The 17,937-nt window shown below is 37.3% G+C and overlaps 1 protein-coding gene across 3 annotated transcripts in view; it reads right to left on the bottom strand.

Annotated features, from left to right (window-relative positions):
- CDK19 (cyclin dependent kinase 19) overlaps positions 1 to 17,937 on the bottom strand; it is a 119,912-nt gene that overhangs the window by 33,699 nt on the left and 68,276 nt on the right. For all 3 annotated transcript variants that reach the window (XM_085056165.1, XM_085056163.1, XM_085056164.1), the window contains 2 exons: positions 1,760 to 1,817; positions 383 to 514 (listed from right to left, as the gene is read on the bottom strand). In XM_085056165.1, coding sequence (XP_084912291.1) covers positions 383 to 514; positions 1,760 to 1,817 — 190 coding nt within the window. The remainder of the gene's footprint in view (positions 1 to 382; positions 515 to 1,759; positions 1,818 to 17,937) is intronic.

The following is a 17,937-nucleotide window of genomic DNA, read 5'->3' as shown; positions in this document are numbered from 1 at the left end:
CTGCTTTTCAAGCCACATCTTTCATAGAAGCATCTGGACATATAACACCCTACAAGAACACCATAGCTATTTCCCTTTTGAAGATTTACAACATTACAAGATTTCTGAGCCCATATTAAAAAAACACATAAACCAATTCAAAGGATATTTTTGTTTTAAAAACAAAACAACACATTTAAAACGTCTAGGTTACACTGAAAAATAAAACCATGGTCCTCAGAAAGCTTCAGTCTTGATTAATCTTTTATGGATTGGATCATCTGCTGCTGCTTCAGGGGAAAAAACCCCAAAACTAGCTGGTGAGCTGATCATCATATCTATTGTAAGGCTACTACCCTCTACAGAACTTGCAGGCAAATGCCTTTCCTACAGGACAACTTACCAATGGCCTTTGTGTAATGTCTGGCCCCAAGTAACAGCTCTGGAGCTCTGTACCAGAATGTCACCACAACTGGATCCAAGTCTGCCAATGGCTTCAAGGGGGAGTTAAACAATCTTGCAAAACCCATATCAGCTGGGGAATGGGGAGAAAGAAAGGAAAGAATATTTAAAGTTTAATATAAATAAATCAAAATTTAACTGTATTGTCAAAAAACAATTACAGCAAAAGGTCAGAAACATTAAAAATTACAAATCAAAGTTTCTAGCAAAACAAAAATAACTTATAACAATACTGGACCAAATTTAATTAAGGCTAAATTCCATTTACTTCATTCTTAAGACTATGAAGGATAACGTTTGACATGTTTTCATCATGGTATTATAAAACTTTACATAACACAGTTGCCTGTTCATTTTCTAAAAACACTGTAACAGAAACTTGGTTAACTGAAGTCAATAGCAGTAGGTCTCTAATGTAAATTTTCTCCTTTATTTTTATACATGCTTACAAAACTTGAGTTTTGTGAGTCCTTGTGACTGCTACGTATTTGCCCAAAGTGCAAAACCAAAATGACTGCAGTGTAGATTGTTTTGCACTATTTTTCAAGGCATGCCTCATATTTGATTTGGAGAAATGAGCTCCAGAGTCAGTCAGAGTGCACTGATACACAGATGTATTTTAAAACTAAGCATTCATTCTATATGACTCAAGAATTCGCTTTAGAATGAGCCTGGTAAGTAACAGTAAGAAATGCTAAATGGGAAAGCACAAAATTTGGTCTACCATCAAACCCACACATTTTAAACCCAATTCAAATCTGAAACTTTTTTTTTTTTTACACAAAATTGAGTATTGCCACATGCTTTATTTAAAAAAGGTAATATCCACATAACTAAAACTGAGAAGGTAATTAGATTTTGGATAAAGACCACCACAGCTACATGTGTTACTCACCTTTTAACCAAATAACTTTGGCATAGCAAACCTTTGGATCTCTACAAACATGTGCAGTAATGGTATTTATATAAAAATAATACAAACCAAACACAATTTATAAGTAACAATGCTAACTTATACTAACTAATCATAGTAGAAGTCAAAAGAACCATGGCCATTGCCGCTGTTCTCTGTGCTTATTACTTCTTTTGTTTCATACAGAGGTTTTATATCTCATCAGATATTTGAAATGTCTAATAATATATTTGGAATTTCTTAAATCTGTAAACTCAGTGAATGAAATTTAAAACTGAACTAGAGGTTGTAGTTACATTCACTCACAGAATACTGAAGATCTGTTTCTATCTTACACTGAAGATGCTTTTCTCTTTTTTTGAGTAATCCCTTAGCTGTGCAATTACATTTTCTCAAAATGTTTACCTATTTTGACTCTTCCTCTTTCAGGACCTTCACCCATTACCAGAATGTTTGCTGGTTTCTGGAAAACAAAAGCGGAATTTTTAGCTGATCAACCTTTAATGATTATCTTTGAGAATAATAAAATTACACACATTTATTTTATAATGAAAACATTTCTAGAAATATCCTTAGAAGTCTAAAATTACCATACTTTTATGTTGCTGACATTTAGTTTTTATCTCTAGTTACCAATTTCACAATTAGAAAACAGAAATGTACTTTGACATTTCACAGTGAGAAATGCCATCTTTAACTGAATGTGCATTTCCATTGTTACTAGAATGATTACATTCACCGGAGAGATTTTCTTCTACAGGAAAGATTCATTTTAGGCTAACTTTTATGCTAGGCATCAATAATCTAGCAAGAACCACTTTTGCTGGTATAACTCATTTAAAGTGATACCAAATCTTGGTATGCAAATGCATAGCTAAGCGTCACTTTTGCTATCATCCTATATAACTACATTTTTAGAGCTGTGCTTGTTTTTGGTGTATGAATGATAAAAATCACATGGGCAAAAGCACTTTTTTCTACAAAGTTGATTTTATGCTATGACAATTCACTCGAAACAGAAGTATTCACAGACAGCTAAATCCAAAAGCTTTTGACAGTGCAGACAGCAGCTTTACAAGTAGAACAAAACCTTTATAGGCATTTTTTGCAATCTATTTGTTTGCAACCAGCTGTTTGTGAACACCACATAAAATCTGCACATGACATCACAGCAATTGTTCTGCAATTAGGATCAAGGTTCCCTCAGACATCAATAGTAATTCCTTGGAAGCTTTTGCCCTATTGTGTTAACAGCTGTAAAAAAGTAAACAAGATTGAAAACATTAAGTGTTTTGAATGAAGAGATGCATAACAAAGTTTCAAAGCAGAATTTCTGGAACGTTCATCTAAACAATAATTATATTTAAAATCCTTAGTGCCTGCAGAGGGGTCTGCCCAAGCAGAATTTGTTCAAGAATCTAAAAGAGATGTCCAGAAAACCAATATCAAAATCTCACTTAAACTCACAGTTCCTTGCCACTATTTACCTGAAATGAGACACTCAAAACAGGGTTACTAATTTGTCTCAAAATTACACATCTTAAGCTTTTTTTAAAAAGCAAGCAAACAAACAAAAAAACCACCCTACTTTCTCTATTCTTTCTCCTTCCCCCAGGAAGCTGTTCTTCCCACCCCACACCTAGTACCAGACTTTGTTTCTTCCCTGGCTCCAACCACTCCCTCTCTTTACACATGCATCTTTTATTCCTCCTTTTTTAATCTCCAATTCTCAACACCATCCCTGACTATTTATTCCCCAACATTTATCTTGAACCATTCAAGAAGCATTGTGCACTCCCTTCTTGGAGAACACAAGTGTGATTTCAATTGACCTTGAGTGAACACTCACTAGCAAATCTAGGAAAGAGAAAGATGATGCTTGCTCTTAGCTAATATTTCATGATAATAAAATCAGCACCTCAAGGCAATTGTCAAACTCTGGTTGCACATTTATGCATTACCCTGAACTGAAGATTCCAGAGAACTGAATAATCATTTTCTGCATATTCAGTAACTAGGCAGCAAGGGAAGCATGCACACTACATTTTACCTCTGATAGAAATCATATGGCTACAACTGTCCTAACCAAGAGAGCAAACTCCAATTTCCTTCATGAAATTCCTCCCAAACCTTTGCCTAGAAACTTTGATTCAGAGTTGAGTACAGTGAGTTTGCAGGATTGATGCTCCTAAGTCAATTGTATGAGGTTCAACAAGGCAAAGTGCTGGGTCCTGCCCTTGGGTCACAACAATCCCATGCAGTGCCATATGCTGGGGAAAACTGGCTGGAAAGCTGCAGCTGCAGGCACTGGCACAGACTGCCTAAGAAACTGGTAGAATCACCATCCCTGGAAGTGTTCAAAAAACATAAGGATTTGGCACTTGAGGGCGTGGTTTAGTTGTACAGATGGTGGTATGCGTTTAACGGTTGGACTCTTAGATGGGTTTTCCAACCTTTATGATTTTATGTTTCTATGAATCAAAAATACTTGAATAGATCTTTACATTCAGGATTGGATTTTAAGCACTATAAAATGCATTTATTTGTCAAGCAAAGAAAGCTGACAAAAATGTAGTTACTGCACTGGTTTACAGGTCAGGTTTTTTCTAATAAAAGAATTAGGTTGTAAGAAATAAATATTTGTAACTCCAGGAGACGTACCAGGATAGAAATTAAAATCTAAGCAGAAACAACAGGATTCTCAAAACATCTCACAAAAGCAGTATTTTATCTGTGACAATACAATATCCTCCAAGCAGCAATTTCTTCAAAGAAAAAGGCTCCCAACTATTTTATCTGCTAACATAATCCACAATATTCACAGAACAGTTCAGGCTGAAAAGGACCTCTGGAGATCATCAAGTCTCAAAGCAGGATTAACAACAGATTGCTCAGGCCTGAGTCTAGTTGGGTTTTAAACTTCTCCACAGATAGAGACTTCACAGCCTCTCTCTGAAAATTCCAGTGTTTGACCACTCTCACAGTAAAAAGGGTTTATCCATTCACTACGTTTATGTCTACTGCCTCCTGTTCTGCTACTGGATAGCACTGCAAAGAGTCTGGTTCAGTTTTCTTTATTCACACTTATCAGGTATGTATACCCACTGGTAAGATCCCACATGAGCTTTCTCAAGACTGCATAGTCCCAGCTCCCTCAGCCTCATAGACTCACCAAACCCCTAGATGACTTAGTGGTCCCATGAATACAGGGGATACTCTAGCTTAGAGTCTATGGAAGCAACTTGTCCATTTATGTATTTTTTAAGCCAGAATGTTTTGAAGAGATGTTGTTCTGATTAAAATTTAAATCTGTACTAATATGTAATCCACTGAGGATCGCAACCCTACTTAGGCAGCCAGCAGACAAACAAACTGATTTATAAACTTAGCAGATGTCACATTTGTTAGCTCTTGCAAACCCCCCTGAGAGGGTCAGGGGCAGGGAAAACAGGGAAGGAATAAAATAGGAAACTATTAAAAACTTATTTCCAAAAGAGGAAGAGCTTCTCCTGAGGCACCACCACCACTGTGAAGAGAGCAGGCATTTCATGGATGGCAACCTGATGCCTGCAGGATCCCCACTGTCTCAGTAACATCTAGCATCATGGCAGCTTCCTGCAAGGTGACAAGTCTTGGTTCCAACCTGCTCCCTAAGTAACAAGAAACATACATCTCAACTTCTTATTTCCCACATGAGCAATTTACTCCCTTGGTTATCTACTAACCAGCACTTTCTGCGTTCCTCTTGCTATTCAGAGCTGCTCTGGCTAGGAAAGGCTTTTCAATGTACATACACTAAACCTGATGGGACCCATCTTTTTGAGATGCAATATATGATACCAGTTCCTGTGCCCATGAATTTTTATTTAATAAAAATAAACAGCTTCAGAGGAGCTTAAAACATATATCATGCATTTTGTGGTTCTTTTATATAATAATGGCTTGAATAGTGTAAAACTCTCCCCAGAGTCTTCACAATGCACACACCATGGTGAGAGTAACACAACCTTCACAGAGCAGCAGTGCTTGGCTAAATAAGCGGCACCACGGCAGAGCAGCAGAACTTTGGGTGCTCAGATATGGAGTAAAGACTTTGGTTTACTTCAAAGGGACTAAGTGGGCAGCAGAGATCCTTAGGAAACTATGTAATGAAGATTTCTGTCATGAGGTAAGAGAAAGGACTGCTAAAGGGGAATTCAAACAACCTCTGCTTCTTGGAGAAGGTAGAACATGTTAGTTCTACCTTAGTTCTTATAATTTCTGAAAATGTAGCATTTAAATACGAAAACATTTTACTCCAAGATAGTCACTTAATAGTTGACAATAAAACTACAGTCTACTATACTATAGCTACTGGACAGCTGCAAAAATTAGATTAAAAAGCCCCACACTTCATGTATGTTCAGGCCACATGTAAGTCATAAGCGCCAGTCTAGCTCCTGACACAAATCCTGCTGCTATCCATGGGATGGAGAAAACAGGGTTTCAGGTGGAAGGAACCATCAAGAACCAAGCAGCAGCTAAAAGACCAAAAGCTGACACATACGTAGAACAAATCATGTCTCTATCCAAGAGGACAGAATTCTAATAAAGAAAATTTGATAAGCCCTGCTTAAAATCATTAACTAACTCCTCTAGAGTAAAGGGTGAGCCAACACAAAAAGGGCTATACTTTTCAACCAGTTACATCCTAATTAATACTCTATTTTCCTCATACTCTCCCTCCTTGCCGAGAACACAAACACCAGCTGGGAAGCAAAGTGACACTGCTGCATCTCCCCCTATCAAGTTGCCATAGGAACAACAGAAACAGTAAGAATTAGGAGTCTCACATTTAATATAAGTTATAAAAATGAACAGGCAAATCCCTGCTGAGAAATTCAGTTGAGGTTTGATTGTCAAAAAAACATTTGCAAAACGAGCAAGGTTAACAGCAACGAATAACTGAAGCAAAAATCTAAAAAATCTGCAAAAAGAGATGAAGATGATGATTCTTGACAAGTCTTTACAATAGGTTATTTATAAGTAATAAGCATGGATAATAACATTTAGTTTTCTACATTGGTGGGGGAGAGGGAATAAAGCAATTTAAAAAATCTTGGTGGGGGAGAAATGAAAATGCTGGGCTAACAAATGTGTTTTCACAAATACTGGAAGTGTCACAACTGGGACTCATATGGACATCCACCTGAAGATACACTTCTTATTATAATATTTAGGCAGTAAAACAGAAGAAAGGTTGAAAGAAAAGAAACCATCTATGGTAATAAAGGAGTATTACAGTTCAAAACAGGAACAACAACCTAACAATAGATGGCAATACTTCAGTTTTAATGGTTGTTGTTATCTCCTTATGTACAGCAGTGACACAATTCTTAAGAGATTTGGAGCAGAGTTAACAGTCCTGTGAGAAAATGTCCATAGGGATATACCACTTTCCATACACAATTCTTTATTGTTTATAGCCAAACAAATGTGTTTCCCTTTTGGAATGTGCCACTGGACAAAGAATCTGAAATTAGGAGGCTTCTATTGTAAAAGAGATTGCAAGTCTTACAGATAAAAGCTCTCCCCACAGTTACAGACACTGCCTTGTGATGAGGTCTTTTCAAGTCTCCATTATTGAAAAAAACAATTGTAAACAGCACAGTGTTGATACATAGAGATGCTTTCATTTCACAAGCAAAAATGAGAGCAACAGTATTTTTGTCTCAGCTTTTAGCACACTGCTCCCTAAATGACAAAGGTCCTGAGTGAGATGGCAGTGTTCCACTCTGCAGGCACTACTCCAAAGACCACTGAGCCTTTCAGTTCAAGATTAAGAGGGAGATGCTGATTGTTCACAGAAATTTGCAAACAAAGCTTTTGTTCTTCTCATCTGTAAGGAAATGCAGGCACTTCCCTGCCTTAAACCAACACTGTTCAAACCCAGACATTGTGCACAAATCAATAAACTGCCATATAGGTACTAATACTGTTGCTATGAATTGAGCTAATTAATTTAATTTAAAAAATTAAAGGTTTTTAAAAGGTTGTATTATGCACTACAAACATCCAAATCATTACAACTTCCATTCAAAAGACTTCCATATATTGAAATGCATGTAGGAAAATTGTTATCTGCATTTCTCTCTCTTTTTTTTAGAAAACCACTCGATCAACGTATTTCTGACAGTGGAGCACTAGACAGAAGTATACCATATAGAGTAAAATACTTCACATCATCTTCTCTTTAGCCTTACACACTGCAAACTCATATGAGAGTCACTACTTTGATTACATAGCATCACTTTCAACTTGTTTTTTATCAGTTATCCTTAGTGTTACGAAAAGCCAACAATGTTTCATTACATTTTTGGCCTAGATTTGTAATCCATACCATTTTCTTGCAGTTTCTCTATTCTGTTGAAATTAGTGACCTTGAAAAGTAATATCATTAACAAATCCCATCAAGATATTTATCATTTCATTCAAATTGATAATGTAATAATACAGATAAAATCAAATTATCAAAAGGCCAAACATAAAGCTGATTACTACAGCACATGATCGAAAGAGGCAGCAAAATCACAAGGAATACTAAATGCTTTGAAATAGTAGATGATACAACTGAACACAAAACTCATTTAAATCTGAAAAAGAGGAAGAATATAAAAGGTGAACACATTAAGTAAAATACGACTACACAGGAAGCAAAGAGTACCATAGAATGCTTTTATCCATCAAGCAGAGTGCTTGTGCCTCTGGGAGAACAAATTTTAAAAGGGAAAAAAATTATTGCATAGAAGTTACTGAGGTCAGAGTAAAGAAGAGTGGAAATATGTGAGAGAAACTCTGCTGACACCAAGATCAATGAAGAAGCAGGGACAGAAGGTGCTCCAGTCTCTGAAGTCAAAATTCCCCTGCAGTCTGTGGTGCAGATCATGGTGAGGTAGGATGTCCCTGAGGCTCATGGAGGTCCACACTGGAGTAGAAATCCACCTGTAGCCTGTGGAGAAGCCCCAGGCTGGAGCAGGTGGATGCCCAAAAGACAACTGTGACACAGGACTTGTGATCCCATGGGGGACCCATGCTGGAGCAGCCTGTTCCTGAAGCACTGCACTTCATGGAAAGAAAAAACAAACAAACAAACAAAAAAAAACCAAAAAAAGACCCATGCTGGAGCAGTCTGTGAAGAACTGAAACCCATGGGAAAGGCTCCTCTGAGAAGTTCATGGAGGACTGTCTCCTGTGGGAGGGATACGGCAGTGAAGCAGGGGAAGGACTCTCCTCCCTGAGGAGGAAGCAGTGGCAGAACCAACACGGGATTAACTCACTGATAACCCCATTCCCTATCCCCCTGTGCCGCTGAGTGCAGAGAGGAGGTGGAGAATCAGGAATAAAGTTAATCCCAGGAAGGAAGGAGGGTGGGGAAAACGGTTTTAGGATTTGTTTAACTTCTCATTATCCAGCTCTGATTTTGACTTGGAATAATTCAATTAACTTCCTTAATTTACATCTGGTTTGCTTGTGATGGCAATTAGTGAGTGATCTCTCCCTGTAATTTTCTTGCCCCATCAGCCTTTTATTTCTATTTTCTCTCCCCTATCCAGCTGAGGAGGATTTGGTGAACACCAGGCATCCAGCCCAGGTCAAACTACCATAAAATGATACACAAAATTTTTCAGCTAAATGTCACCAAACTGTATCTCTAAAGCGTTTCCAAAATGTATTTGATTATCATTAGAGGAATATTAGTGACAACAGAAACATTTAAAACTGCATGGTAACTTTAAATCTCCATTCTTGTTCCTCATAATAATTTTAAAATAAAATGTGTACAGAATTGACAAGAGATGGAAACATGTGCCACTATTTGAGATTTAAAAAATGCTCTTGCATGATTCTGATATCAAAACTGGATATTCAGTCATAAACCATGCTGTCAGATTATGGTAGCAGCTGAACTGATATGGTCAGAATAGTCATTTAAGTCCAGATACCAGGAATTCTAATAGCAACTACAGCTGCAGAATTTACCTGAGACTGATGGTAAAACATATTACTAGCTAGAAGTAGGAACAAACTGTATAGAAGATACCTGAAATATTTATTTGGAATGCCTTAGGTAAAGATGTTGGTTAAACACATTCCTTGCTTGTACTCATTATGTGTTGAGAGGGGAAATGTGCTGTTTTCATATGGAAGCTAGTTAGGCAAGAAATCTTTTAATGTTTATACACTCTTATAAAACTTCTCTCTGCACAAAAAGCAAAGGTAAAGAAGAGCAGAAACACAAACTATGGCCACAGTGCAACCACAGATCTGCACACATTTAAACAAAAAAGTTCCTGAATTAAACTTAAGGTCATCTAGTCCACAACAAAAGCAAACATGTTACTACACAAACTTCATTACAGACTTATTTAGACCAGCCCAACAATCTGGATGCTCATCGGCAGGATCTGTCAAAACCATAAAATGCTTTGAGCTGGATAGGACCTCTGGAGGTCATCTGGTCATTTTGCAGCTCAGAACAGAGCCAAATTTGAGGCTGCAACAGATTGCTCAATATCATGACCAAGGGAGCTGCAAGTCTCCAACACTGGAGAGCCCTTCTGGCGGGCAACACCTGGCACTGGCTGGCAAAAAATTGTTTCCCATTACCTAATCGAAATGTCTCTTGTTAAAACATGGATCTGCCCCCCCCCTCGTACTTCTGCATTCTTCTTAAGAAAGCTTCATCTTTTCTACAACCCCCATCAGGCAGCTCAAGTCCCCTTAAACCATTCATGCTGCTGAGTGCAGTGGTAGCACAGCTGATGCTTGCAGAGATATCTCTGTCTCCCTGCTGTAACCAACCCTATCGCACCTTTGGCTGAACAGTTCCAGACCTACATACTTAACACCAGGAAAACACACCTGAGATGGCAGCATCAGCCTGGAAGTCCAGTCTCCAGAACACGCTCACTACAAAAGTATTTTACCAGACAGGAAGACAGACTTTTTCACTCCCACCTTCATTTTAACCAAATCACACATAATCACACACAGACGTACATTCTATTCAAGCTGCTAGGCGCCTTCAGTTACTCTCATATATAACCACACTTCAACATAATGAAATCAGTGGTCAGGTAGAGTATTCATGTCTCTGTTTGACTTATTTTTCATCAGTCAGATGTTCTCTTGATACATAATTAAGTATATATCTCAACTGACATTAATTTTTTTAATTCACTCTCCTCAGTTCTATCTAGGCCGTCCCCAGAAATGGCCAAAACATCCACATTCCTTATAAGAATGCTCTGCTTCAAAATTCATTTGAAACCATGGTTTCTTAGGCAATTTCTAGAAAAAATATTTAATTTATAAACTCAAGGTGTTTGATCATTGTTGAAACAGGAAGAGAATTCTAACCAACTCTGTTTTCTGGCTAACCAATGGACAATATAGTTGCACATATGTCATTGGAAAATTGACTGTAAATACAACCGGAATATGAAATAAAAGTAATCACAAGAAGAGAATATCATTCTGGGCTATGTAAAAGTTCAGAAATGAAACAGTCTTCCTTTCACATACCATTTCAGGTTTCTTATGGCTGACAGGGCACTAAATTACTGCAAGACAAAAATGAAGACTCAAGACAATTTTGGGTGCTGGGCATTGCTTTGATTATAACAAACTTCACAATGTAACAGTATACCAATAGCTGTGACCCAATCAATGGCAATGCAATTTAAGTGAAAAAGAAAAGGACGAAGAAACCTCACATTAGGAGAATGCCAAAACATTTGACACAAATTAAATTTTATGTTGCTATGCAACATTATCCAAAGCATTCTGCTGTTAGTAGTGCTGCAAAAGCATATTTGAACTTAAAATGTTACATGCAACCTTGAGAAGGACAAAGAAAGGGGAAGTCAGAAACAAAGAGAAAAATATGATCATAAATTTTCAATGAAAAATTAAAGGCCATAAAGCAAATGTTCAAATAATATGCTGAATTCACATTGTCCCTGGGATTTTCAACACATTGCACTACACACGCCAGCAAAATTCCCACAATGCTACCCAGCAACCATCTAGGGTCTTGTCTTTAGACCTTGTCTGAGCTCTTTGGGAGCACCAAGCATAGCACAGGACAAGACAGGCTGTCCAACCTCTGCTACCCCATTTCTGAACAGTGAGATGCGCAGGCCCACCATGCATGTGAACAGAAGAAAGACTCACCTCAGGAATAATTTGGAATAATGTTCTGCTTTTAACATATTATGAAGGAAAAAAAAAAAAACAGAGAGGATTAATTTTGTTCTATAAAAGTACAATCAAACTCTTCCTCTGTTGCGCCTTTAAGAGACAGCCTGAATGCCCCAAGATACTGCAGTCAAGCTAAGTCTTTGCATCTCTGCCATCAAGTTCTCATTATATATTCTTCACACATAATCTTTACTCAGAATAATAACCCAAAGGCAAATAAACTGAGAAGGTATTTGCACATGCGAAACCTTACAAACACTATTATTTTCTCCACCTTTTTAAAGGCAAAAGCCAGGAGACAGTAAGTCTGACAGAACACTAACATAAGAAAGCCTATGTCTGTACTAAGCTTAGGACTAGAATTTAAGAGAAGACGGAAATTACATTATGCTATTCTCACCTGTTCCTTGCATTACTTTGTTTCTGTTACAGCAGCATGAAAATTAGATGCCATAACTGGTAATTCTTTCAGTTGCAGCACTAAATTCCACCATTGCCAAAACCTGGTATTTGTTTTATATAACATTCTGACTACTCCTCTTGATCTAGTAGGGTTATTAAGACAGGAAAATGAAGCCTCTACCCAATCAAATAATAAACGACTGAAAGTGAGACTGGCGACACCATCATAAAATAGTTTCTTAATTGCCTTTCACAAAGTATCTTGGCAGTAAAACTTCAATATGTCCATTCCCTCAAGAGTCTGGTAGAGTCAAATAATTAACAAAGCTTTTCTGACTGCAATAAATAATATAGTATCAAATGAATAGATATAAATGTAACCCATTTTCATTACAAACAAGCTTCTGCTTGGATAGCTTAGATTGACTGAATTAGGTTGAAGCATTAAAAGCCCTTTAATGGAAATTTCAAAGGAGGAAAAGAACAGGGTAGCATGATTACCTGAAGTGGTTACTTCCATGCTGAGTGGGTCTTAATGAGTGCCTTTTTGTCTGCATATGGACATGGGAATATAGCTGAAGGGACTCAGAACTACGGAATACATTTCTTTAGTTATTAATGTATAAACTTGGCAAGATTTAGAAAAGCAATAAAACCATTAAATTTTACAGGACTTTAACAATCAAAGGTTTATGTCTAATAATACTTAAGGTATTTTATTAGTTCTGTCAGTTTATTACATACATAATTTTGTAGCATCAAGCTACATTTTTTATCCACTTTTCACATATGCTGTTTTTCTCTGTTCATAATCTCAAGGGTAGAAAGGTGAAATCCCATCTCTTCTCCCCTCCTTCCTTCATGTTGAGTCTAAAGACTAAAACTAACCCTTACCTACATGAGCAGTTTAAATGCCTGTTATAGCATCAACTTTTCCTCTGTGTGGAAATAATTGAGATCAGTGATTTATAATGTAACCCCTATATATATATATATATATATATATATATATATATTTCTTGGACCATCTTCTTAAAGCAAGCTCCCCGGTTCCACTTTTTGCAGGGCTAGATTACACGTCCCCTTTTCATCATGGTTTGTCCTGCAGATCAGCTTTCAGGAAGAAATTTTATCACCCTAACACAAGCCTTAATGCCTATAGCAATACTTACTGGGATTGAACAGCCCTCTGGACCTTAAGGTCTCAAATTCACCATCCAGTAACTGTTTAGAAAATTCACTCATGTATCACTTGAGGCAGCACAACCCCAGGTGTCTTGCAGTGGGAAAAAAAGCATTACAGACCTCAAAACTAGCAGCTGGACAAAATACCACTGCTCAGCTGACACATGCATTGCAAACAAAGCTAAATTAAACATAACCTTTGAAACCCATCCTAACAAACTTTTTTCCTAGTTTACCACCATCACCTCAGCACTCAGACTAAATCTATCTCTCAGTCAGTTCTCTTCTCAGCCTTCTGACTTGTGGGAGATCCTCAGGCCCATGAAGACTCTGAATTTTAAGAAGACAAGCAACAGTGGCCAGCTTCTTCAGCCAAAGTTGTATTTTAGACCTAGTCTTGCAACATGGAATTAGAGAAACCTTGTGCTCTGAGTTTTCTCTTGAAGGTTTTCCAAAGGTATCTCCACCTGAACAAGCAGCTAATGAAGACTTTTAAGTAACCAGTAAATGCAGTCAGCTGAGGGCATGCTACAACGTGGCTACAGATATTCAGTTTAATTTCCACTGTTATTCAGAAGAGCACTTGTTTCACAACATTAACATGAGTTTATAAGAGAGCAGAATCCCTACACCATCTCAAGAGCTGTCCTGCCTCACACAGCCCACCATCTCCATGACCATACCCTTTAAAGCAGGATCCCTGGGTAGCTGTAGTGCTCATCCCTGAATCAACAACCTGCTCATGTGCTCAAGTGCTTTGTCACAGCTGAGGCTGCAAAAATTCCCTTGGATGAAAAGGCACTGATGAGATTCTGTGAGGCAGTGAACCTCACAGGAGACACAGTAAAACATTTTGGATATACTGCTATAGCAGTATTCAGTATTAGACTTCAATATTATAAAGTTAATGAAGTACTGAAAATATATGATGATTCTCTGAAATCTTTCTAGGCTCTTTTCATGTAAAAGAAAAAGCCACAAAGAGATTACAAAGGCTATGTTTGCAGATAGATTCATAAGTTGTAATATTTCTACTTGTTTTCTGAAGCCTGAGATGTATTCATTACCTGCCATTACTCCCCCACACAGATGAGATTAAGAGATATTAAGTAGCACATCTGCATGTGTTTACATTCATGGTGTCCTGGTAATGGTTCTCAGCACAAATGAACTTTGTAAAATCTAGGCACTCTGTAAAATTTAGAAGAATACTGCATTCCCTTTTTTCTCATTTTATCAGTAAATGCTAGGGAAACGAGCTTAATGTTCAGCTTTGATTCAAATTTTTATGGTGTTCCTTTTGTAGTATAAACTCCAATCATTATATAAACCAGTGTAACAATAAAGGTCTACATGGTCTAGATGTGCCTGAAGAATTGAAGACCCAACCCTTAAATCAACACTAATTCAGAATTATCAGCATCTCAAAACAATTTGAAAGCATCTCATCACAACAATTATTCACACAAATTAAAGGTCATATGTGCTGAAGAAGGTTTTCCACTTGTTAAAATAATTTTCTAACAGGCCAGGCAGGAACAAGCATGAACCCTTTCAATACACAATGTACTTTCCAAAATTACCATAAACAACCAAAAGGCATAGATCTGGAATACTGCTGTTCCAAACAAGAATGAACACTCCCTACACAACAACCCAATTCAAGTATTTTATTGTTTATTTATGCAGCCTTGCTTGCACAAAGGGCACAATGGCTAAAGTACCGAAAAACACCTCCTGCTTTGGAAAGCTCCAGTCTGGGAAAGGCAACAAGGCACAGGAGCAAACAGAGAGCAGTGCATGTTGTATAAGGGAGACACAGCAACTGCACCAATACAACTCAGGACTTTGGTTTCAGGGAGGGAGAGAACTTGGAGAACAGTAACAAGAGAGGTTCTTCCAAGCAAAGATTAACACATAAAACATTGAAACTGGGAGGAGCAAGGGACTGAGACCAAGAGAAGCTTCTCCAGCCACAGGCATAGCTGGTGAAGGCTGTGAAAGGTGTAAAAGCAACTGGAAAAAAAAAAGGCTCTGAATACAGAGATTGAAAACCCAAAATTGGTTGAACATGCCAATTTAATATGCCAATTAAAAAATTACGGAGACCACAAATTATCTTTTAAGGCTCTTAAGCATTTATCCCAGTTATTTAGCTACTGTTTGTATAGCCCAAGATTGCTAAGTTTTCTTGCCTTGGAAGAGAAAAATATTTTCCCTTCTCAGATACCACATTATTTAAACAGCTTGATAAATATTTATGTTTTAGAAACAATAATTAAAGTCAAACAGTTTCAATTAAAAGAATGACATTTGTAATTTGGGTTTGAGTATCACAGTCACAGCCTAAGACAAGCTGGAAGCAAAGGCTTTAAGTAGTTATGTATCTTGCCACCTTGGGCACAAGTACTTTTGCCTGTTAATCCAGTTTCCAGTTCTTCACTCAGAAAAATATCACTTGCTTAGCCAGAAGAGTCTTGCCACAGAATACTTGCAGCCATTCACTTAAAATCATCACCTCCAAATTTCAAAATAAAGATTCTGCAGATGCTGAGGCAAAGTATGCTGGACACAAGCAAGGAACACAACACCAACACCACACTTCATACTTCTTAACTCCACAACACCATTACTTCAGAGCTTCTTTCAATCCGTGAATCTCTTACTAGCAATGAGATCATGTTTGAGGGCCAAAAAATTCACAGGAGTTTAGACAACCTGGTTTTGAACCTAAAAACTCTGGCCACAAAGAGCTCACACTGCACTTCTGTGCCAGTGGGAAGTGACAGGACCCCTCATACATTTCCTTGAACAACCAAAAGCAGAAGGCTTTCACCAGCATGCCTCTCCACAGTATAAATGAGTGAGATCCTGCTTCAAAACGGTTCAGAAACACATCCATTAAACAGTTGTGTTATGTTCTCTGTATTTGCTATGGGCATTTTCATGTGCAGAGTAACACATCTGGAGTAGCCTTAGATATTCATGCAGCTGGATGAACAAATGAGGCTTAATGAAAGCAGGAGCTGTCAGCACCTCCACCAGCATGCAGGGAACTGCCATGGGCACACTTACCATGTGGTATCTTGCAGTAAGCACTGAGCAACCTGCTCCTTTCCATGACAGCATGAACATATCTTATATTTACCACAGGATACCACTGGTAAAAGTGTGCTCACAGGCAACTAGAGCCACTAAAGGCCTCTGAGTTCATATTCCCCATCTCAGTCACAGTAACACCTCCTTCAAGAAAATGTGCTTATACTCTGACCTGCAAGTCTCAGAGGAAGAGGTTCTTCAGGTTGAGACTACACTGATAACTGATAAATGATAACTGAGCTGCAGTAGATCAGTGATGAAATCTCTGTAGATTAATAATGAGTTTATCCACCTGACCCCATATCTTCCTGTGTTTACGAAGTCAACACAAGATTGAGGTGATGACACTGTCAGATGCATGATTATTCCATTTAGGCTTCCATAATATGTATGGCAGTTTTTCAGCCTTTAATTTTAATAACCTAGGTAGATAAAGAAGAGTGTTTGCATTGAACATACTTGATACAGCAACTTGAAGTGTTCATGTAAATTACTACAGTTTATTCAAAGCTGCACAAATGCTAATTTTCTGTCCTAAAAACATCTTGATTTATGAATGTAAACAGAAGGAAAAAAACATATTTTTGGAAGCTGTGAAGACAGGTAGGGCAGAATAAATTACATAAGAAGTGAGTTGTTTCTTTCTTTCCTTTCTTCAGAAGTATACAAGAATTTTTTGCGGGGAAAAGAAAGTACATTGAATATATTTATACAGTGAAACATACAGCCACAACATGGCATTTCAGATTCTTAAAATTTGTCCCTGTAGTATATTGCCAGAATTTTCATTTTTTATTTTACTACCTAATAAAAACGCATCAAAGACAATTATGTTAAGAGATGCTTTCATGAACAAACACATTAGGTATTAGCATTACTTGTCCTCATTAATGCAAAGGAAAAAGCAGTTCTTGGCAGGATATTAACAGGTGATGCTTAAATATTTCAGATAAGCTAACTTAAGACAAGATGTGAGAGTCTGTTAACTACTTTTGAAGATTAGGCTCTTTCCAAATGACACATGGAGCACAAAACAAAGAAATCATTAAACCACCTTGGAAAAATTTAACCTAACACATTAACAGTTAAGTAAAACCTTGTTAACATCTCTGGAGTTGTTTGCAAGACTTTTATAATAGTTTTATAGTAAGCATCAGGACTCCTCTTACACATTGAAGTTGCTGTGCTGTATCTAATACCATGTGGGATGGCTAATTATTTATTGACTCAGAATGCATACAGACTGTTTACAGCACCAGTTACTAGAAGTTTTTTCAATCAATTGTCAATCAAGGCTGATTCTAGACTGAAATCTATGGTTGAAGATTTTCAACTTTCACGCAAGCTAGTTCATTATGATATGGGATCAGCCTGACACCTCTAAAAATCCTGTAGTCAGTCATACTTCTGATAGTATAAATAACACCAACACTTCTGGAAAGTTCAATTTTTTTATCCCTTTTTTTTTTTATTTTTAAAGCGTACTGACAAAAGTTATTTGCTGTTAAAAAAAAAAAAGCCTGCCAAACCCAAAACAGATAAACCCCCTTTTTATATTGTAAAGTATTTTCCCAATAATCTCCACATGCTTTATAAGAATTACATAAAAACTAAGACATATCAGAACTATAAATTGCAGCAATTTAAACATACAT

This window comes from Lichenostomus cassidix, chromosome 3 (genome assembly GCF_008360975.1).
Source record: "Lichenostomus cassidix isolate B80296 chromosome 3, HeHo_3.0, whole genome shotgun sequence".
Classification (NCBI taxonomy): domain Eukaryota; kingdom Metazoa; phylum Chordata; class Aves; order Passeriformes; family Meliphagidae; genus Lichenostomus; species Lichenostomus cassidix.
This window is presented reverse-complemented; position numbering and strand designations above follow the sequence as displayed.